The sequence below is a fragment of the Uloborus diversus genome, chromosome 2 (assembly GCF_026930045.1).
Source record: "Uloborus diversus isolate 005 chromosome 2, Udiv.v.3.1, whole genome shotgun sequence".
In the NCBI taxonomy this organism is placed as follows: domain Eukaryota; kingdom Metazoa; phylum Arthropoda; class Arachnida; order Araneae; family Uloboridae; genus Uloborus; species Uloborus diversus.
In genome coordinates this window covers 31943025-31962416 of record NC_072732.1, presented here as the reverse complement: position 1 = coordinate 31962416, position 19392 = coordinate 31943025, and the positions used below count along the sequence as shown (strand labels likewise).

The following is a 19392-nucleotide window of genomic DNA, read 5'->3' as shown; positions in this document are numbered from 1 at the left end:
CTTTGTTGAGGTGCTTAGCGCACAGTCCTCTTTAAATACATTGAGATGATGCTCCCGTATGCAATCTAAATATGAAACAACTATAATTTCAAAAAATTAAGATGAGACCTTTAAACCCTCACCCTAGTCCATGAATATGGCTTAAAAACCTCGCTTTTTAGGGCTTTTTGTTTTAAGGTTCTTTGGGAGAAACAAAACGCCCCCTTTCCTGTAATCATAAAAGTTTGTCGGCAACTGCCTTTTGGAATTTCAGTGTCAAAAAATTGGGGTAAGAGGTTTACGTTATCTCAAATCTATTTTCAAAAAAAAAAAAAAAATCATCGAAGACAGCACCGAAGTCCCACCCCTTACTCTAAAGGCAACACATTTCGCCTATAATCGTGTTTTTAAGACTTTTCTTAAAATTCCCTCAGAAAGCCCCCTGAAACTTTCTACCATCTAAATCACCAGAGACCATCTAAAACTGCGTTCTTAAGACTACAATTTCAAAAATTTCTCCGAGGGAGAACCCCCAGACCCCCTAGCAGATACGAGTATTTTTAAACCTGCTCCCCCCCCCCTATAAATATTTTCTGGTGGCACAGCCCAAGTGCAGGAAAGCCTTGACCGTACTTAGGATTGATGAATACGTGAAGACAACGCGAAACTGCTTTCAATCATGACCATTTTAGGAGGTGGGGACCTGGCTTTATTTTTAGAAGAATGTTTCATATGTATAAAAAAAAGAGGAATTACCAAAAAGAAGCGACTATATTTTTAATGCAAAAATGAAAAATTGTAATGTTTGATTTTTTTTTACCGTGGGGAGGGGCGGCACTTTGAAAATTTGTCCGGGGAGGCAAAACTGCTAGAGCCACCCCTGCAGGAGCGATAAACTACTCTTTTGACCACGATCAAAAGTGTGAGAAAAAAGGCCCCAGTTTTTCTACCGGGTATGCGGCGACACTCTGAACCCATCAATCACCGAGGCGAGGAATCGTCTGGCAAGAAAGAATGCCGTCACAGCGCATGCTCTAAATATCTATGTGCTGAACCTGGATGGCATATGTGATCAGCGCAGGAGACTGGTTAACCCATTCAATTATAAAGATATGGTTCCATCGGTAAACCACAGATTTGCAAATGAATACAACGCGATGATGAGAAGATACAAAATTTTTCTAGTCGATTCCAGCCTTTTTTTTTCTAAGGAAAAACTATTTTATTCCTTAGATAAAAAGGCTTGAAATTTCAGGAATTCCAGGACATTGAAGGACATGAAAAAAAAACGAATTCCAGAACAACTTCGGGCTTAACTTACTACAAAACTCACTATTGTTGTCACAAAGCTATCGCGGACTAATAAAACGCACAAGGAATTTATGATATCGGGATGGAATATGTCACCCTTTTCATTGACCACTTAACCATTTCAAGAGGATATATCGATGGTGTGTGATAAAAGAAGTTATTTATTTACTTGTGAACCAGAAAAACACATTTTCCCAGCTACTGTACAGCCAGAATCACGGCAGCTTTAGATCGGCCTGGATCTGCACAACCGCAAGCCCCGCAGTGCAGGGGGGGGGGGGGCCACCTCCTTAAGGGGCTTAACGTCCCAAGAAATGAAAAAAAACCTAGCACTAAGACTTATTAACATGGCAAATATACACTCTTGGCTTCTGGGGAAGGGCCCTACAGATTTTGTTGCAGGGGGGGGGGGGGGGGCAAAATTTATATATCAGGTCCTGGCCCAAGAAAAGCATGTCCATTTTTTTTTCTTTGTTTAGTTTGTTACATTCTAAAAGCCAAAAATCAGGTACTTAATAGCGCTGAATAATACTCATTTAATTGGAGGTTCAATGTTAGCACTAAAATGTCATCACCTGGTCTGCAAAGCAGATATCTTACCTAAGGGATTCTTCTTCAAAGCTTCCAGAACGAGACTCGGACATTTCACCTGCTGCTGGCAGCTTATGGTCCGATCCATCAGAACGTCTCTGGAATAAAGGAATAGGAATACTGTTTGATTAAATCGAATCAGAACAAATTTCAGCATGTAACATTAAAAAACTGCCGGATGATATAACACGTGGCTTAAATGAATCAAGCGTATGCGACTGACTAATCATTTCCCCCTAACATGAGGTGCATCAGTGCAGTCAGTTTTCTTTGCTTTCTTTCAGTAAATTAAAATTTATTTTTTGTAAATAAGTAGGATTGAAAAAAGGGGGGAAGCAGGGTGTTGCAAATTTTTACAGGCAGTTTTCTCGGGAAAAGTCAAAGAAATCCAGTGAGAACGAGAGAAACATGGTGTCGACGAGACTTCTAACTTGAGCAGCGGTAGCCATAACAGTGAAGCAACGGGAATATAGTTGAGAATTATAGTTTTACTGCATTCAAAGAAAAAGTGTCAAAATTAATTACCACCTACTTTTAGTAATCAACAGCAGTTACCAGGGGCCAATCCAGGATTTTTTTCTCGCTACCTATTTTTGTGAAAGTATTGCATCATTCTATTTTTGTGAAAGTCCCGAAGTTTTCATTCATTTCTTAAAATATGTTATCAAACATCTTGCAGGCCGAGGACTACTGATGGCCTTTGAAAAAAGTGAGAAAGGTGACAAATTTGAAAACAAAGGTGACTAAAAGGTGACAAAAAAGTAACTAAAAGGTGACCAAAAGCAATTTGTTAAGAACTCAAAAAAACAAAAGATTATCCCTTTTTACTGACTTTTACCAAAATAGCCTTATACTTTTTGTAAAGATTTCTTTACAATTTTGGAAATGAATATTATAGGGCTAGAAGTAGCGAAATAAAAATTTTAAGACATTTTCAAAAAACGTTCAGTGTAAACTCTATGTAACCTTTCTTTAACTGTAAGTATGCTGTTTAAAAATCTTTGTCTTATTTTCACCAAAAAGGTGATTTGAAATGGAAAATCGTCTTTCAATGTCAGCATTACCATGTGATAATGCAAGTGAATCTTTTATCACCTTAGAAACATTAGGAAACTTTAGATCATTGGAAGTTGAGTCTTTTTTTTGAAATGTGCTGCTGCCAGTAGTTATTAGTTATCAATGGTTTTGTTTTCGGATGCTTCATCATCTTTTTCCAGCTGCAAAGGTTTCCATTCATCTTGCAACCTATCGAGTGGAACATTAAAGGGCATAATTTTGGCAACCTAACCTTTATCAAATCCTTACAGCTTCTAGATTTACTTCTCTCTTTTGGATCCAAAAATTTAAAACTTTTCAGTAACCTGTATGATATGCAACTTTTTTCTATTACATATTTGCATGCAGTCACACAATGCTTTTAAAGCAGCTTTTAAAAACGTAACCTTTTTATTTTCTTTCAGTTTTGACAGTTCATCTGTCACCTCCTTACTAACAACGAGATCTTCAAGAGGTACTCTGTTACCAACTGCAAACAGTGCATCCGTGTCTACGTTTGAAAAATCAACTTTTTTTATAACAGAGGCTTTTATAACTCGAGCCATAAAAGTCTGAACAATGGTCTCTATTTCTTGGTACAATTTATGTATCACAGGCACTTGGCATTGAAAGCGTTTCGTGAACTGCATAAACAAATCAGCAGATGAAATGATAAAATGCAGCTCAGCTTTTATAGAAGGTCTTTTTAAAACATTTGCAACAGCTTTATATGATCTGCATTGCATAGCTGAATTATTTTTTAAAGGCACATGTTTAAAAAAATAATACTGAAGAGCATCCCACTGTTCCAGTATTCTGTTTGCTGCAGGTACAAGGGTAAGCCAACAGGTACTTGTGTGTTTCAGGAACTTGTGATGAGGTGGATTTAGTTGAGTTTGCACTTCTTCGAAGTCCTCCCAACGGGAAGGTCAACCATCAAAATAGCTATAAGTACTAAGAAGAAGTTCAGATGCTTCTTCACCTAAATACTGCAATGCTTTGACATTTACATTATGCATTGTATGAACACTGCAAGTACCAATATTTATTAGATTTTTTTCTCGTGTCTCAAGGATAATAGTGCCAAACAACCTAAAAACATTTTTATTAACGAAAATGCACCAAACTGTCTCCGAGACGCACCAAAAAAGGAAATGTTAAGAAATTTTTACACAGACCAAGTTCACTTCACATTTACGCAGCAAAAATGGAACCAGAACCATTTCTGTGCAAACACAAAGTGAAACTATAAACACAAACCAAAACTTTTCTTTATTCCCCGCTCAAAGAAGACATCGAGGCATGCCTCCTTAACCCATCACCCTTTTTTCAAATTGAACCGCTCGTGGGTGCTTAGTCGCGGCTTTAGAGGTGAGTAAAAGTAAAACAAGCAAGTAACGCGCTCGGCTCTAGAGATGAGCGTGAGATTTAGAGACTCCAGATGAAGTCACTTGATAAACACAGAAGACAACTTGCATTCGATGACCGCTCACTCAACAAAGTGTGCAGAAACAAATTGCGCAGCTGAACTTTAGTCGAACAATGCTCTATGGCCAGAAACACGATAGGAAACAAAATGGCGTTTAGACGAGACTTGCGGAAAACGCGTCTGACGGCCGAAGGGGGATAGAAAGACTGGTTCTGCTCATAGGGTGCAATTGCAAGCGATAAAAAAATTCCCTGATTTCCCGGTAGCATAGCTATTTTTCTTAAACAACAACAAGGTAGGAGGGGGGCATGTTTAATGCTTACTTTTTTAATTAATTTCACTGTTAAAGCTATCATTCAGATACTTTTCAAGGATTTAATTATTAAAAAAAAAAAAATCCTAAGACACATTTCAAGAAAGGTGAGAAAGGTGACAAAAGTTGCAAAAGGTGACTAAAAGTAACCAAATTTTTAAAAGGTGACTAAAGGTGAGAAAGGTGACTGACTCCTCGGCCTGATCTTGCCTCAATTTTTCTTTTTCAAAAACATTTAACTGTTTTGGTTTTCCATTGTGAAATTTTAAAATTTTCCGCATCAAAAATTTTATCTGTTTGGAAAACAAATGTCTGTAGCCCAAGGAAAAAGCTTTTACCGGTTTGAGCTGAGATGATATTTAGCAGTGATATCTGAAGTATTTTTTCCCCTGTTTATTTACATTTAGATATCATGACTCTTGAATTCCTTGATAGTTTCATTTTTTACCTTGAAAATATTTAAAACTGCTGGTCTCTCTCTGTAAATATATTTAATTTTTCTTTTATTTTTATCAACTTTGTTGTGATCTAGATGATGTTTTGAAAAAAAAATATACAGAAAAATATGTTGGAAGTGAAACCCAATAACAGAGGTAATTATAAAGGAAAAGATAGAATATTGTGTCAAAGAAATTATTTATTAGGAAACTTGTATGCAATGCTTAGTGTGGAGAACTAAAGCAGACTATGGTGAATATTTTGTGTACAAAATAGGGGATATTATTGGCAAAGGCCGCAGGAGGTCACTGTGAACTCCCCAAAATTTCCTTATGCGTCAAACAATGTCTGACAGTTTGGAGACAACATAAAAATTCTTTAAAGGGATGTCTATTGTCTGTTTTCGTTAGATTTTGCTACACGTGCAATCATGCATACTCATGTTTTGTCATTCCGTAAAATTTGAAACTTCATTCGGTAAATTAATAATTTCATCCCTTCAAAAATTTAAGCTTCGGGAGCCGCTAATTATTGACTGTCAAAACTAAACATGAACTAATAAATTATTAATTGCAAAACATATACTTATTGACATGATTCAAAGACATCAAGAGAAAAATTGTTTCATGAACAAGTTTTTTACATTGAACACTTTCTATATCATAGCTTTACCGAATTTTGAAATCATTGTTCAAATCAAAGATATTGAAAATTTAGTGTCACCGGGTTTTGAAAACCAGTGGGGGTGCTCAAACACCGAGCACAATGGACCAAACAAGGGCAATTTTTCCGAGTGTATAACTCTCAAGAAAATGTGCTTCAGTTTTATAAACAGAAACACTAGGCGGAAAATCTTATTTTACTTCGGGTTTTTACCACAAAAAAATTTTACGAGAAAAAAATAAATAAATGAAAATAAAATAAAGTAAAATAGAATGAATTAAATTAAAGCAGAGAAAATTTTAGTGAGAATCAAAACACAAATAGTTTAGGAACAAAAACACAACAGTATAATTTGTTCTTTTTGTTAAGCTTAGCTAAATATTTAAAAATTCGGCCCTTTTTGTATGGCCTCTTTTTTCTGCTTGTAGAAAAAGAGGCCATACAAAAAGGTTTTCATCAGTTTTCTGCTGATAGTGGGGGTGCCCGGCACCCCCGCAAATATTGGGCGGGGGGGGGGGGGGTGCTGGAGCATCGCAGCACCCTCGGAGTCGGCGCCCCTAGAAAATTATCTGTTTTGACCAGAAACAGTACCTAGACTCAAGCATTACGCCCCCTCTCCTCTAATTGCTTTTTTCTGCTCAGTGGTAAGGTCCCAATCAGTTCTAGCTGTATTTTTACTGCCCAAATACTAGCATGCCACTTTCCTTTTATTTTTCTAATGAGCTGTTCATTTTTTTCTCCTCCTGGATATGCGCCCTTTTTGGCTTGCGCCCCTAGGCCAGGGCCTAGGTTGCCCTATTGGCCATTTCTAAGGCCGATTACTGGAGCATTTTTTCGTATTAACAATAGCTTGGTTTTTAAAATAAAAACATTTTTATTCCAGAAACAAAATAGTGAATCATTATCAGAAAGGTACAACCTAAAGGTTTACATTGTTTTTGTTGTTGTATTGATAGCTGAAATTTTTAGGTTAACAAAACTCAACAACTGATCTCTTAAATGGTCGACTACTGGAGCTTTTACCCTATATCTTTACTTAGTTTCCTTCCCCAACGTAAATGTTTTCAATATGCAGTAAATTTTTAAAAACCCACTTTTCTGAGAAGGTGTTCAAGGTGGGTTCACCTGAAAAAATAAAGGTGGTTTTTTCCGGGCTGGGCCTTGTTTGGTGAACCCTGACGAGAAGATACTTTATATTCACTTTATGAGGAAGATCATACTTTTTTCACTCATGAAATATTTCACAGCAAATTAAAAGTAGAAAGCCTTTTTTATTTTTATTTTTTAATTCTCCTATAAAAATTGTTAGCACAATCATTACAACATACAATTTTTGATACAAGCAATAAAATTTAAAAATAATAATAAATAAGCTAAGAACAAAAAGGAAAGTGAAAAAAATAATACAAAAATCTTAAAATCAAATACCCAATTAAGTTTTTGAATTTCAAGATCATTTTCTTAAATTTAATCTCGAAAAAATTCAAATGCCTGATGCAAGTTACCATTAAGGATTCAAATTCAATTTGAAGTCGACTAGATAGAGTTTTCAATTCTTTGTTTCGTGCCTCTGTTTGCTCCAACTGCGTTTCTAATTCAGCTTTAAGTTCTCGACTGCTTTTTTGAAACTCTTCCAATTCTAACTTGGTTTCTTGATACCTATTATTTTCATACCACAATAAATAAATAAATAAATAAATAAATAAAAATAAATAAGTATCAGTAGTAAAATTTCAAACAAACATTGATATTTAATGAATGTTCAATAAGATTACACAAACAAGGTCTGAAAAGGTATATGATGGCTTTAAGCAACATTTTTGAAAAAGAAATAGCCAATGAAACTTGCTACATATCCTTTTAGCAAAAAAATTTACATTTTTCATGCCAATTAGGCAAAATTGTTTTACTTAACCATATTTCTCCAATTTATTCCTAACACACAAAAAAAAAAAAAATCTTTAATAGTCAAACTCTTGGGGTTGGGGGAAAGAGGATGAAATGTTAATTTACACTTATTTTAAACTAACAAATGTATCATAATTCAATACTAGGAATAGAGACAGTTACAGTGCAATGTATATGCATGAAAATTGCACTCTATGTTGTCTGTAAAAAGCTCAAAAAGACTTATTTTTAAAGTAGTTAAATAGTCACAATATAATTCAGCCAGCATGCACTTCAGAAAACCGCAGTTAAGCAAGTAAAATGAACCACCGTTTACACAACGGTAAACTTGTATTTACATCTAAATGCAAGATCTGTCCAATAAATACTCAAACTAAGGTGCCTAAAAAGAGTAGTGTGCCGACCATAGACTAATAAGAGTAGACAGAGCTTACCCAGACTTGCTGATAAAAAATTTGGTTCATGGATACATCATGTGACTGGTGGAAGGCTTGGCGAAAACTTTGGCAGCATGGTTGCTAGATGGCAACATTATCTATAGTTTGGCACCCGATATGTATTTTAAGACGTAATGTGTTTTCATTATAATTTTTTTCCCCCAGGTGCAGAGATTGAACTGTATTTCTTTTAGTTATGCATTATTTTGACATTAGTAATTAGTTTTTGATCACAATTTTTCAGTAACTTTTATTTCATTTGGAACTGCTACGCCAGCGTTGACGTGAACGTAATGGCATATACGTTTTGCGTTAACGCAAAAATGTACTAATCCGTATCTTAAATTGAAATTGTAGGTAAAAATCTTAACGTTTGCAGATTCTTTTCGGGCGCTTGCATCTTTAATTGCTTAGAGAGTTATTGAAATTGACTAAAGAAAATGCACAATACTATCGAAACGAAAAATTCACTATATTAACAAAATATTTACAACTTAGAACAACAAATTTACATATCGGACAATATAAAAGATCATTCTTCCGTGTTCCATCAATTCTATATATTTTATTTCTCGTGAGCAATGATCCTCTGCTACGATCAATGCCCGCTGTTGCTGGGATATCCACCAGTCACATGGTTTGGTTTATGAGCAGCAAAAGGGTTGCCATGGCTTGGTCTATTCTTATTATAAGTCTATGGTGCCGACCGCCGCTGTTTTCCTCACGATTCTTGAGGACGAAATTGAGGAATTCCGCTAGAGGGCAATGCGGTTAGGGAGCACGTTACTTTTGACGGAGTTCACATTAGCTGATGCGGGATTCACAGTTATATTTCGGTTATGCGTTAATATTGTTTTTCCGCATTTCGTAAAATAGTTATGAAAAACTTTTAAAATATTTTAATGGACACATCAAAGTCAAATATTAAGAGAAAATAAGTTACGTCTTGTTTTATACAGCGTGCAAAAGTGGTTACGGATCAGGCAAAGAAAACTTTTCGCTTTTCAGTCATCTACCGAAGATGAGGAGAAACAAGCAGTGGTTGTACCTAGCCTGGGTGACAACCAGGGAGCCAATTTGTCGTGTCACGTCCCCCCTCCCCCTCAAAAAAAAAAAAAAAGGTTTTAGTATTCTTTGTAAGCATGAAATTCATACAACAGTCCAAGTACTGACAATATGAACCTAATCCTGAGTATAGTATCCACCCCATGATGTGAGGTGAAAGACGGGGGTCTTGGGGGGTTTAAGAAATGGAACTCTTTGATTTTCTTTAAAAATTTCAATGGTGTTGTCTGCGCCATAGCCCCCTCCCCCCTCCTCGGCACCCCAGCGCAGCTAAGGGTAAATTGCTCGAATCGCTGGTTTATCAAGATGACCGATAGCTTTTATTGCTGAGTTCTGAGTGCCCTCCCCCAAATTTTACGAAGCCCCACCACACCCAAAAAAGTTCCTCAATGACACTTTAATCTGCACCCTGATCATGCCCACTCCCCCCCCCCCCCTGTCATCCCTGCTTTAGCTTTACTTGAAGTATTACAATTATTTCCTGGAAAATTTACTTTGATGGCCGATAGGTTTTGAAAATGCAGATGGCTTAGTCAGGGTTCATACTCAACTTAGAAAATCAAAAGTAAGGAGTTTTTAAGGAGTTTCGCAGGGAGTTAATTTTATTTTTTAAGGACTAGTTACCTGTTTAATGAGGTATTTTTTAAAACTTATTTCAGAAAAAATATGTACAACTCTAATATTATTTATTTTTGTTTTCATACAAAATATTGAACGCACAAACATATTAAAATTATAGTAAAATATGCATTTACTGCATTTTCTTTGACGTGAGCCGCCTCGGTATCAAATTCAAATGCAAGGGGGGGAGGGGGGGGGGGGGGGGGGTACATAAAAGAATTTATAGAAGCAAAAAAAAAAAAACTTTAGAATGGTACTTTAACAAATCTACAAGATGTTATTTTTACAAATAACTATCTACATAATCGTCATAAATTTGAAAAAAAAATTCGGATGTGGGGAAGAAATTTGTCTAATGGAAAAAATTGGATTTCCGGTATTAGCAGACGAATAAATAGCGGAATTTTGGTAAAATTAGGTACAGCGTAATCACTCCTATCAGATTGGCGATAGAAAAACTTCTTTAAGGCCATGTAGAATAAAAAATAAGGAGTTTGTAAGGAGATAATAGCAAAAGTCAGGAGTTTTAAGGGCCCTTATTTTCTTTTCTTAAAAAGCAGGAGTTTATAAGGAGTAGAGACGTACCGAGTACTCGGTAACTACTCGGTACTCGGCATACTCGGCCAATTTGCCGAGTACTCGGTACTCGGCCAAATTTTGATCCGATACTCGGCCAATACCGAGTAGTTGCAAAAAATTGAATATTGTCCAAGACAGATATTAAAATTTATAAAAAAGTGCATGCATATATAATATTCTGCAATCATTTATAGAAGTCAAATTTAAATTTTGAGAATAATGAAGTTTGTAATGCTTCAATGGAATAAATCTCTATTTTAATGTCCCCAAAGTAAATAAAACTTATTTATTAAAAATTGTGCAAAAAAAGTAAGTGTAGAAAATATTGAATTTTTATATTAAAAATGGATTTTTGCTACAAACAAAAATTAGTTATAAGAATTATAAAAATACCTTTGCTTAAAAAATAAAAGGAAATAAAACAACGTTAAAAGCACATTACAGACATGTGTTATAGCATTACGAGGAGTTCCTTTTTCAATGCACAAAGTGTGAGCTCATGGCTTTAAAGGCATCCGAGAAAAGTCGGATTCTTTTGTCAAATGTCTTTACATTCTTTAGCTCACATTTTATGCACTGAAAAAGACGTTCCTTATATCGCAGAAACATGTGTCTGCAGTGTTCCTGCACATTTGTTTTATTTGCTTTTAAAAATTATTCATGTTTGGCAGACTATAACTATAATTGGTATAATTTGTTTTAATTCCAACTTTATTCATACCTTTTATTTATGTATTTTTAATTTTAAATATAATTTTTTTGTAAAATTTTTGACATAAACAAAATGTTTTAAATAATGCGTAATTAAATTTCAGCAGGAATTTAGTTTTAAAAACTATTATATATACAAGGAGGTCTATACAACTATTCCAATAAGTTCAAAATTCATCACGTGTGTCAGTGGTCCTTCTTAAAACGTAATTAGTACTTGGTAACTCAGCCGAGTAGTGAAAGGCCGAGTACTCGGTAACTCGGTACTCGGCCGAGTAATGAAAGGCCGAGTACTCGGTAACTCGGTACTCGGCCGAGTAATGAAAGGCCGAGTACTCGGTACTCGGCTACTCGGCCAAAGTGCTACTCGGTACGTCTCTAATAAGGAGTTTGTAAGGAGCGTACGAACCCTGTTAGTTATGAATGCCATCCCCCTCCCCCAAGAGCGAACGCGCAACCCATCCACATAACCAAATTTTACGAAGCACCCCACCCCTCAGAAATGCTATCCCCCAAAATGAGACTTATCTTTTCATAGCACCCTTCGTAAAAATTTGAATGGCATAAACAAGCCTTCTTACCCTCTCCCCCTTCCCGATTTAGTAAAAAAATTAGAATTAAATTGCTGAAATATTTACTTTCCGAGATGGCAGACTGATGTTCTACATAACAGAAACAAATACGCTGATAGTTAATCTATGGACGTTTCCGAAGAGTGATGACACAAAGTACCCCCCCCCCCATTTTACTCACCTTCCCCCCCCCCAGTAGGGCCCAGTAGTTTCCTGATTATGATACTATAACCATTTTGAAACACCTTCTATAAAAATTTCAATAGTGTAGTCTCATCCATGAACCATCATCCCCCCTCCCCCACCCGGGGTCGGCACCCTTGCTATAATTATATTAGGAAAAAATACTGAAACAAATAACATAATGACAAACAAAATAACCACAGGCTGTTCTATGCAAACTTTAGTTAGGAAAGCTCATCCTAAGGGCGATAACATCCCCTCTCACTATTTTAGAGCCCCCCCCTCCTCCCCCTGAAAGTGTTTCCCCTTAAATTGAGCCTGAAATTCTTTTAAAAATGCCTTCTTTTGAAATTTTCGCTGGTGTAGTCTTCATCATGAGCCCTCCCATCAACTTCCTCTTCCCCTGACGGCACCCCTGCTTTAGCTAATATTATTTGAATAAATTACCGGAATATTTATTTACCAAGTAGAATGCAGTAACTTTAACAAGAGGTACCCACCCCCAAAATTTATGCTCCTCCCCTCTGAAGTTTAAACCAAACACCCCCCAAAAACACGACCCTCATAATGAGACAAAATCCTTTAAAAAACAACTTCTCTAAACTATTCTTTTGTTTTTAAATCATAAAATAAATTCTAAATTTTCTGACTTCTCTATTTTGTATCAAATTTGCAAATTTGGACTGCATATTTTACCAAATGGTATTTTAATTAGCTGAAATAATTCAGAAGCAAGTGTAATAATTAAATAAGAGACACGCAGTCCTTCAAAAATTTCTTTTGACAAATTTTACTATCCAGTTTCCTTTTTTCTGTCCAGGAACGATGAAAGGTCACGCCAGTTGCTAATGAAATATATTACGAAATAAAGTAAAGTACGAAAGCATTATTGCTAACAAACTAGTGCTAAAATTTCAATAAATCATTTTTTAAAAAAATGCTTTAAAAGCTTATAGTGTACTATATTCATTAAAGAGGAGTCATGTAATGTTTGTGTTGCTTCGAAAAATAAATAAAAGCCCCTGCCAGACATAGAACTTGTTCCAGAATCTATCTTTTGTGATGAAATAAGTTTGATCTGAAAAACGTAGCTTTTAAGCAGCGAAATTAGCATGTAATCACTGATTTAAAACGAGTCTGATTGAGAAACATAACGTGCTCCCGGCAGGGTTTAAGCTAGGTTCAAAGGTTCTTTAGCATAAAAGCTAAAATTGAGGGAATAGTTTTAGCAAAATGCTAAAATGTTACACATTCTCATATATTATATATGCCTCAGAGTGTTTCATTGCCAGTTGGAAAATAGAATTCATATTTCATCTGTGACATCTTTGACGAAATAAATACAGCTGCTACATATTTTATTTAAACGTAAAATAAAGAAAAGAAAACACATGATTGGTTTTTAGAACGTTGCCATCCCCTCCTCCTAATAAAGCAGTTATTGGGCGGACATAATGCCGGATAAAACTGAGTGTTATTGAACTTAATAGTAGTTTAGACATCTTTGCTAAGATTTAAAAAAGATTAAGTAGGTCATCGCCACGAATGCTTCCTCTCTAGGATCTTTTTTTTTTTTTTTCTAGCAAAGAAGCGAAAATGCATTGCTTTATTTTTGCAATTGAGATAGTGTTTTCGCGTTTTGCGAAAAATGCGACCGTAGCAGAAACCCTGGCTCCCGGGGCACAGCGCCATCTGGATTTTCCTCAGATCTGACCTCACTTTTTCTCCGTCGATCGGCACATTACTGTTTCTAGGCACTATACTCAAACAGAGGCAATAAAAACTTTATTTTTCAAAAATTAGTCTACATCAATTTTGTCCCCTTCAAAGTACTTTCTATTCGTTGCTATGCACTGCTTAAAATTAGAAAATTATATTGTTGTTTACATTTTTTTTCATATGCATTTTTGCTAACTCTCCAGGCAAAAATCAGAATGATCTTAACTCTAAAGAAATTTGTTTTGAACACAGTGTGTTGTACTTAGGTTTTGAGCACAATTAATGTAGAGCAGTTTATGCAAAACACAAATAACAAAGAATATACAATACAGTAGACCATCATTTTACGTAGATTTGATTATATGCTGTTTGAGATTTTACACCTTAATTCTATTTTACGTAGATGTGGTAAATGAGTTTTCTGACTTGTTATTGAAGAAGATCCAGTCATGGATATGACACAAGAGATCATGGGTATGTTTATGCCCTGCAAAGAACTTACACAAAGAAAAAGAAAAAAAATCACTGCCAGTAAATATCATAACCAGCTCTTTTATAAACATTAAGAAAATTCCAGTTTTCTTTATGCATGTTGCACAAATATAGCCAAAACAGTACACATTAAATTGGTATCGCTAGATTGACGTTTTTTTTTTTTTTTTTTTGTTTCATCTATAAAACCTAACCCCAATTTCAACACTACCACTACTATTAGGTCTTACGTAGCATTTTTGTGGAACATAACACTTGCATAAAATGAGAGTCTTTCTGTATTTAAATAAAAATAAACATAATTATTTCCAATTAGTTTTTAAATGAACATACTTGGCTTCAAAATTGGCAGCTAAATCTTTGTAATAATCTCTTTCTTCCTCCACTGAGCTAAAGTTTCCAGGTTCTAACATAATTCTTGAATAGAAATTCTGCATGAACCTTTAATACATATTCAAAAAATCAATAACAAAATATAATCTTTTAAAGGTAAAGCACTGTATTATACAGGCTGTCCAACCTATTGGTGGACCAATAGCTAATTTCTAAACAAAATAAAATGAAAAAAAGAGAGAGAGATAAGCATATAGTTCCAAATGGAAAAAAATCTTTAAATTACATAAAGAATTAAAATTTGAAATTTTTGTCAAAAATCAAATTTTGAAAGAATTACAAAATTTAACTTTTTATACAGTTCCCCAATCCTAGCAACTATTATATTTAGTAAAATATTCTTGACACAATAACATTTAAAACTAAAAAAGAAATCACTCTTCTACGACCAAAATTGACCGAGTTATGAAGTTTTGAAAACACTATTTTCGAAAATTTTATGACGTCAGTGAGTTAGCACTTAAGGGCACATATGCGAATTGACAAAGTGTGTTAATAGGTTTAAATTTATTTTTGGTTCTGGTCATCAGGAGGCAATATTAATAGTTGAAAAGACTCTGCAAGTACTATTTATAAGCTCAAAGGTATATTTATGATTAAAAGCTTTTTTTAATCTTATTTATTTTAAGAATATCTAATACATGACTTAGATTGGAAAACATATTTTGTATCTCAATTTATGGAAAAGGTTATCACTGTATTTAATTTTACAGAGTACTGATAAAGAGGAAAAAAATAGTACATTTGTAAGAAAAGGAAAACAGCAAAGGTTTGAATTATTTAGAACTTTTGTCATGGTATTTCAGAGGACAGACGATAATTTCATAACGCTGGAAAAAAAATTTTTTTTCTTTCTACGCATTTCATTTAATGGTCGTTCTAACGAAAGTTTCTGGCCAAGAAAGAAAAAAATGTTGTGCAGACGATATAAGCGGTGGCTTGAATCTTTTGTTACAACATTAATTCTTTTTCTGGAACAATGCTAGACTTTAGGTGCTCTTTAATTTAAATATTCTCATTAGATTTATTTTCCTTATCCTTTTTTTTATAAAACTGATTTGATTGCTTGCCGTGTTTCATAAATTAATTGACGGGTGCGAATTTGTTTCTCATTTCTGACCCATTCCATTTGTAGAACAGAAACTCAAAGAGTAGGGTCCTATCGCAATTTGTGGTGGCGAGGAACATAATTTGAAGTTAAGATTTTTAAAACAATTGAATTTAAATAATCTTGAATTTAAATTATGTTTTTTGCAATCACGAATTACGAAAGCCTATTTGTTGGGTTTCTTGTTTCCACAAATGGAATGGAATAGAAATGACTAAGAAATTTGCACTCGTCAGAACATTAAGATTTAATTTTCTAGACTAAGTAATACGAGGCTTATCCATGAAAAGGAAGAAATGGAGATTAGGATGCGGTAGTAAAGGTAAAGATTGTATGGCCGATATCCACCAGTACACTTATCATATACAGTAGAAGACCGTTATAATGCCGACCTGTAATACGCAATTCTCTATAAACCGCACTACTTTACAGAAGTAAACAATTGGTTTTGAAGTTTAAAAAATCCCTCTGTTTTGCTTTGCAAAAAAAAAAAAAAAAAATTGTTAGGCAATTAAATTTTGAAAGTTTTTCATCTTTCCATCTTATTTCAAAGCTTTTAAACTGAAAATTAGTACTCATAGTAAACAGAAAATACCAGATGGCTCTTGAAAATGCAGCTGTTACGCAAACCATGAAGCTACCCGAGTAGCATCAACTCATCGGCCGTTCATCGAAATCCGATCAAACTTAGATCGGCCGATGATCGGATTCCGATGAGTTTTCATCGGAAATTGCTCCAATATGTCTCATCGGCAATAGTAAAATCCGATCATCGGAATCCGATGAATTTTGCTCCCTATGCCGATGAGATTTGGAGCAATATACGAGCAGTGCTGTTCCGAGGCGATGAATTTTGGATGAAAATATGATGAGATTTGGAGCAATATACGAGCAGTGCTGTTCCGAGGCGATGAATTTAGGATGAAAATATGATGAGAAGTAGTAACAACTGCGATATAGGGACAAGCAGGAGGAAAAAAAATAACAGTGGGAAGGGGGGTCCACCATCTTGGATGATCACGTGACCCTTCCGCCATCTTGAAAACTTTCAAGAGGGGTATTTTCGGATAATGTCATTTGGGACAATAATTTAATATATTTTAATTTTTTTTAATAACTTCTTTATTTAATTTCTAATTTAACAACTTTTGATGCACGTGATTCATGAGCTCAATCTGAGTTGCTTTAGCCGGGAATCGATCCCTAGACCTCTGGAATACGAGATTCATATGCTAACCACTAGACAAGTAATGCTCTTTCCACGGGGAAAATAATGTATTAAATGGAAAATCATTTGTGGCGCCATCTATCGGGGGCAAGGCCATGACAGATTTCTGAGCGGAAAGTGAGAATTTTATTCAGTGAATATACTTGTGGCGCCAGCTAGTGAAGAGTCGGAGTCGATCATTTTGCCTGCAAACCGAGTCGGAGTCGGTAATTTTGGGAGTCAAATTGAACGGAGTGGAATTGTTTTGGAGATAGAGAGAAATCATTCAAGAGTTGGAGACTCATTTTGTTTACAATTCCAGTGAGGTAATTTGGGTTGGAATCGTGGAGTTAAAGTTGAATTGATTTTGCAGCAAATCGGAGTAAACCCTTCCAAAATCCAGGAGTTGGATTCGGAGTCAAAGTCTCAGTCATTTTTCCTCCGATTCTCAACCTTGAATGTTGATACGTATAGCCTTACGTTTGATCAATAGTCGGATATTCGAATAATAAAACTTATCCTATTTTAACAGTTGGGAGATTTCCAAAAATTTTAGATTGGGAAAATTTTTATCGGAAAATTTAAACGACCTACTTTTTTTAAGATAAAATGTAACTCGGCAAATTTGAATCAGAAAATTTGATCGTTACGATCTCTTTATCCGATGAAATGTAGCTCGGCAAATTTTCATCGGAAAATTTTATCGTTAAGATCTCTTTTTCCGATGAAATGTAGCTCAGCAAATTTTCATCGGAAAATTTGATCGTTACGATTTCGTTTTTCGATGAAATTTCGCTCGGAAAATTTGATCGTTACAATCTCTTTTTCCGATAAAATTTCGCTCGGCAAATTTTCATCGGAATTTGATCGTTACGATCTCTTTTTCCTATGAAATGCAGCTCGGCAAATTTTCATCGGAAAATTTGATCGTAAGGATCTAGTTTTCCGATAAAAAACAGCTCATCGAAAACCGTTCTCGGATTCTGATCGCAACGATATCAGCGTGCGTTACGCAATGAGTTTGGGAGGAGTCGATGATCGGCCGAGCAAAATCCGATGAGTTGATGCTACCTGGGTAGCAGAAGTGCAGGATTTTGATTGTGAAACATATTTGTGAATAACTTATTGTAATATTGGTGCTTTAATACTCAGTGCCAGTGTTGCCAGATTGGGGGAAATTTCCCCATTTTGGGGAAATCTGGTGCTCTCTGGGGAAATTTTCGGGAAATGGGTTTTGAGGGGAATTCTTTGGGGAAATTTTTTTTTCTTGGGGGAAAACCTGGGGAAAAAAAACTCGAGGAAAAAGTTTTTTTTCCGTATTTAGATTCGCGTGAAGAAGTAGTAGTTACATTGTTTGTATTAAACAGTGTTGGTTTAGCTTTAATCAATTTTATGGAATTCCCATTTCGCATTATGTGGAATATTATGCTACAGAATTCGCATTAATGTTCTGCGTGAGTAACTAGTTGATACGTCAAACGGGTAAAAAATAAGTGTGATGAAGAATGTTCTTGGATAAATATATACAAAAATCATAGTTTAAATGTACATACAGAAGCAGAGTACAGTAAACTCCCGATTATCCGCGGAATTGGGTGGCACAAGTGCTGCGGATAATAAAAATCGCGGATAACCGCAAAAAGACTAAAATGGGGGACAAATCAGGTAAAAATTGTCCTATCTCAAATTCTTAACTGTATTGATGCATAACACTTTCTGCAAACAGTGAAAATACATATTGAGTACAGTACAAATGTTTTGTATTTTTGCACAACCGGACTTAACATCAATAACAAACAAGTGTATGTACGATGAAGAACGCACAATAATAATAATAATAATAACAAAATTAAATTAAATCAATCAATCAAGCAAAAACAACCGAGTGTAAATTTACAATTTAAAAAAAAAAAAAAAAAAACAGCCACTGGTATTCGCTTTTTACTGCGAAAATACATGTTTATGATTGTTGATTGTTTCGCGGATAATCCGCCCCGCGTATAAACCGCTCGCGGATAATCGAGAGTCTACTGTAATAAATGCAAGTAGAAAAAAAACATTCGGCTATTTCTCATCTCTCAGTTAGGATGACTAGTGGCACTTGCATGGCTTTGCCCGTAGTAGAAAGTTAAAAGGTCTTTTGGTTCCCCTGTACATTTACAAATAATGCATGGTGAATTTCTTGCCAATTGGCTTGCCCACGTTACGGTTCCACGTTATGATAGCTTGGTAATTTACTCGTCCATCTTATGATAATTTTGCTCTGGAAAATGTTCTTAAAATTGGAATAGAAAAAGAACAAAATGAATTTTCGAAAAATCGCTTAAAGGTGCACACCTCCATGCTACCAACTACAGTTAACCCTCATTTATCGCGGTTAATTCGTTCCAGACTTCATCGCGATAACTGAATTTCCGCGAAGTAGGATTCTGTATTTTTAAACCGAATATTTTCTTAATTAGAGGGCATAAAACTTACTGACGACAATTTTAATAGGTTTTTAACATAGTCAGAGCCCCCTAGACATGAAGCAGCACCCTTTATTCAACATTATATTTGTATTACTTAATATATTGCACAAAATATGAGAAAACGAGATATATTAGACGGAATCAATATCACATTAATTATTGGGAAA

The 19392-nt window shown here is 35.1% G+C and overlaps 1 protein-coding gene across 1 annotated transcript in view; it reads right to left on the bottom strand.

Moving 5' to 3' along the window:
• Positions 1 to 19392, bottom strand: part of LOC129216953 (ankyrin-3-like) — a 35076-nt gene that overhangs the window by 12615 nt on the left and 3069 nt on the right. Inside the window, exons 2-4 of the mRNA XM_054851174.1 lie at positions 14380 to 14487; positions 7265 to 7418; positions 1891 to 1979 (exon numbers count right to left, since the gene is read on the bottom strand). Of these exons, the coding sequence (XP_054707149.1) occupies positions 1891 to 1979; positions 7265 to 7418; positions 14380 to 14483 (347 nt within the window). The 5' untranslated portion in view covers positions 14484 to 14487. The remainder of the gene's footprint in view (positions 1 to 1890; positions 1980 to 7264; positions 7419 to 14379; positions 14488 to 19392) is intronic.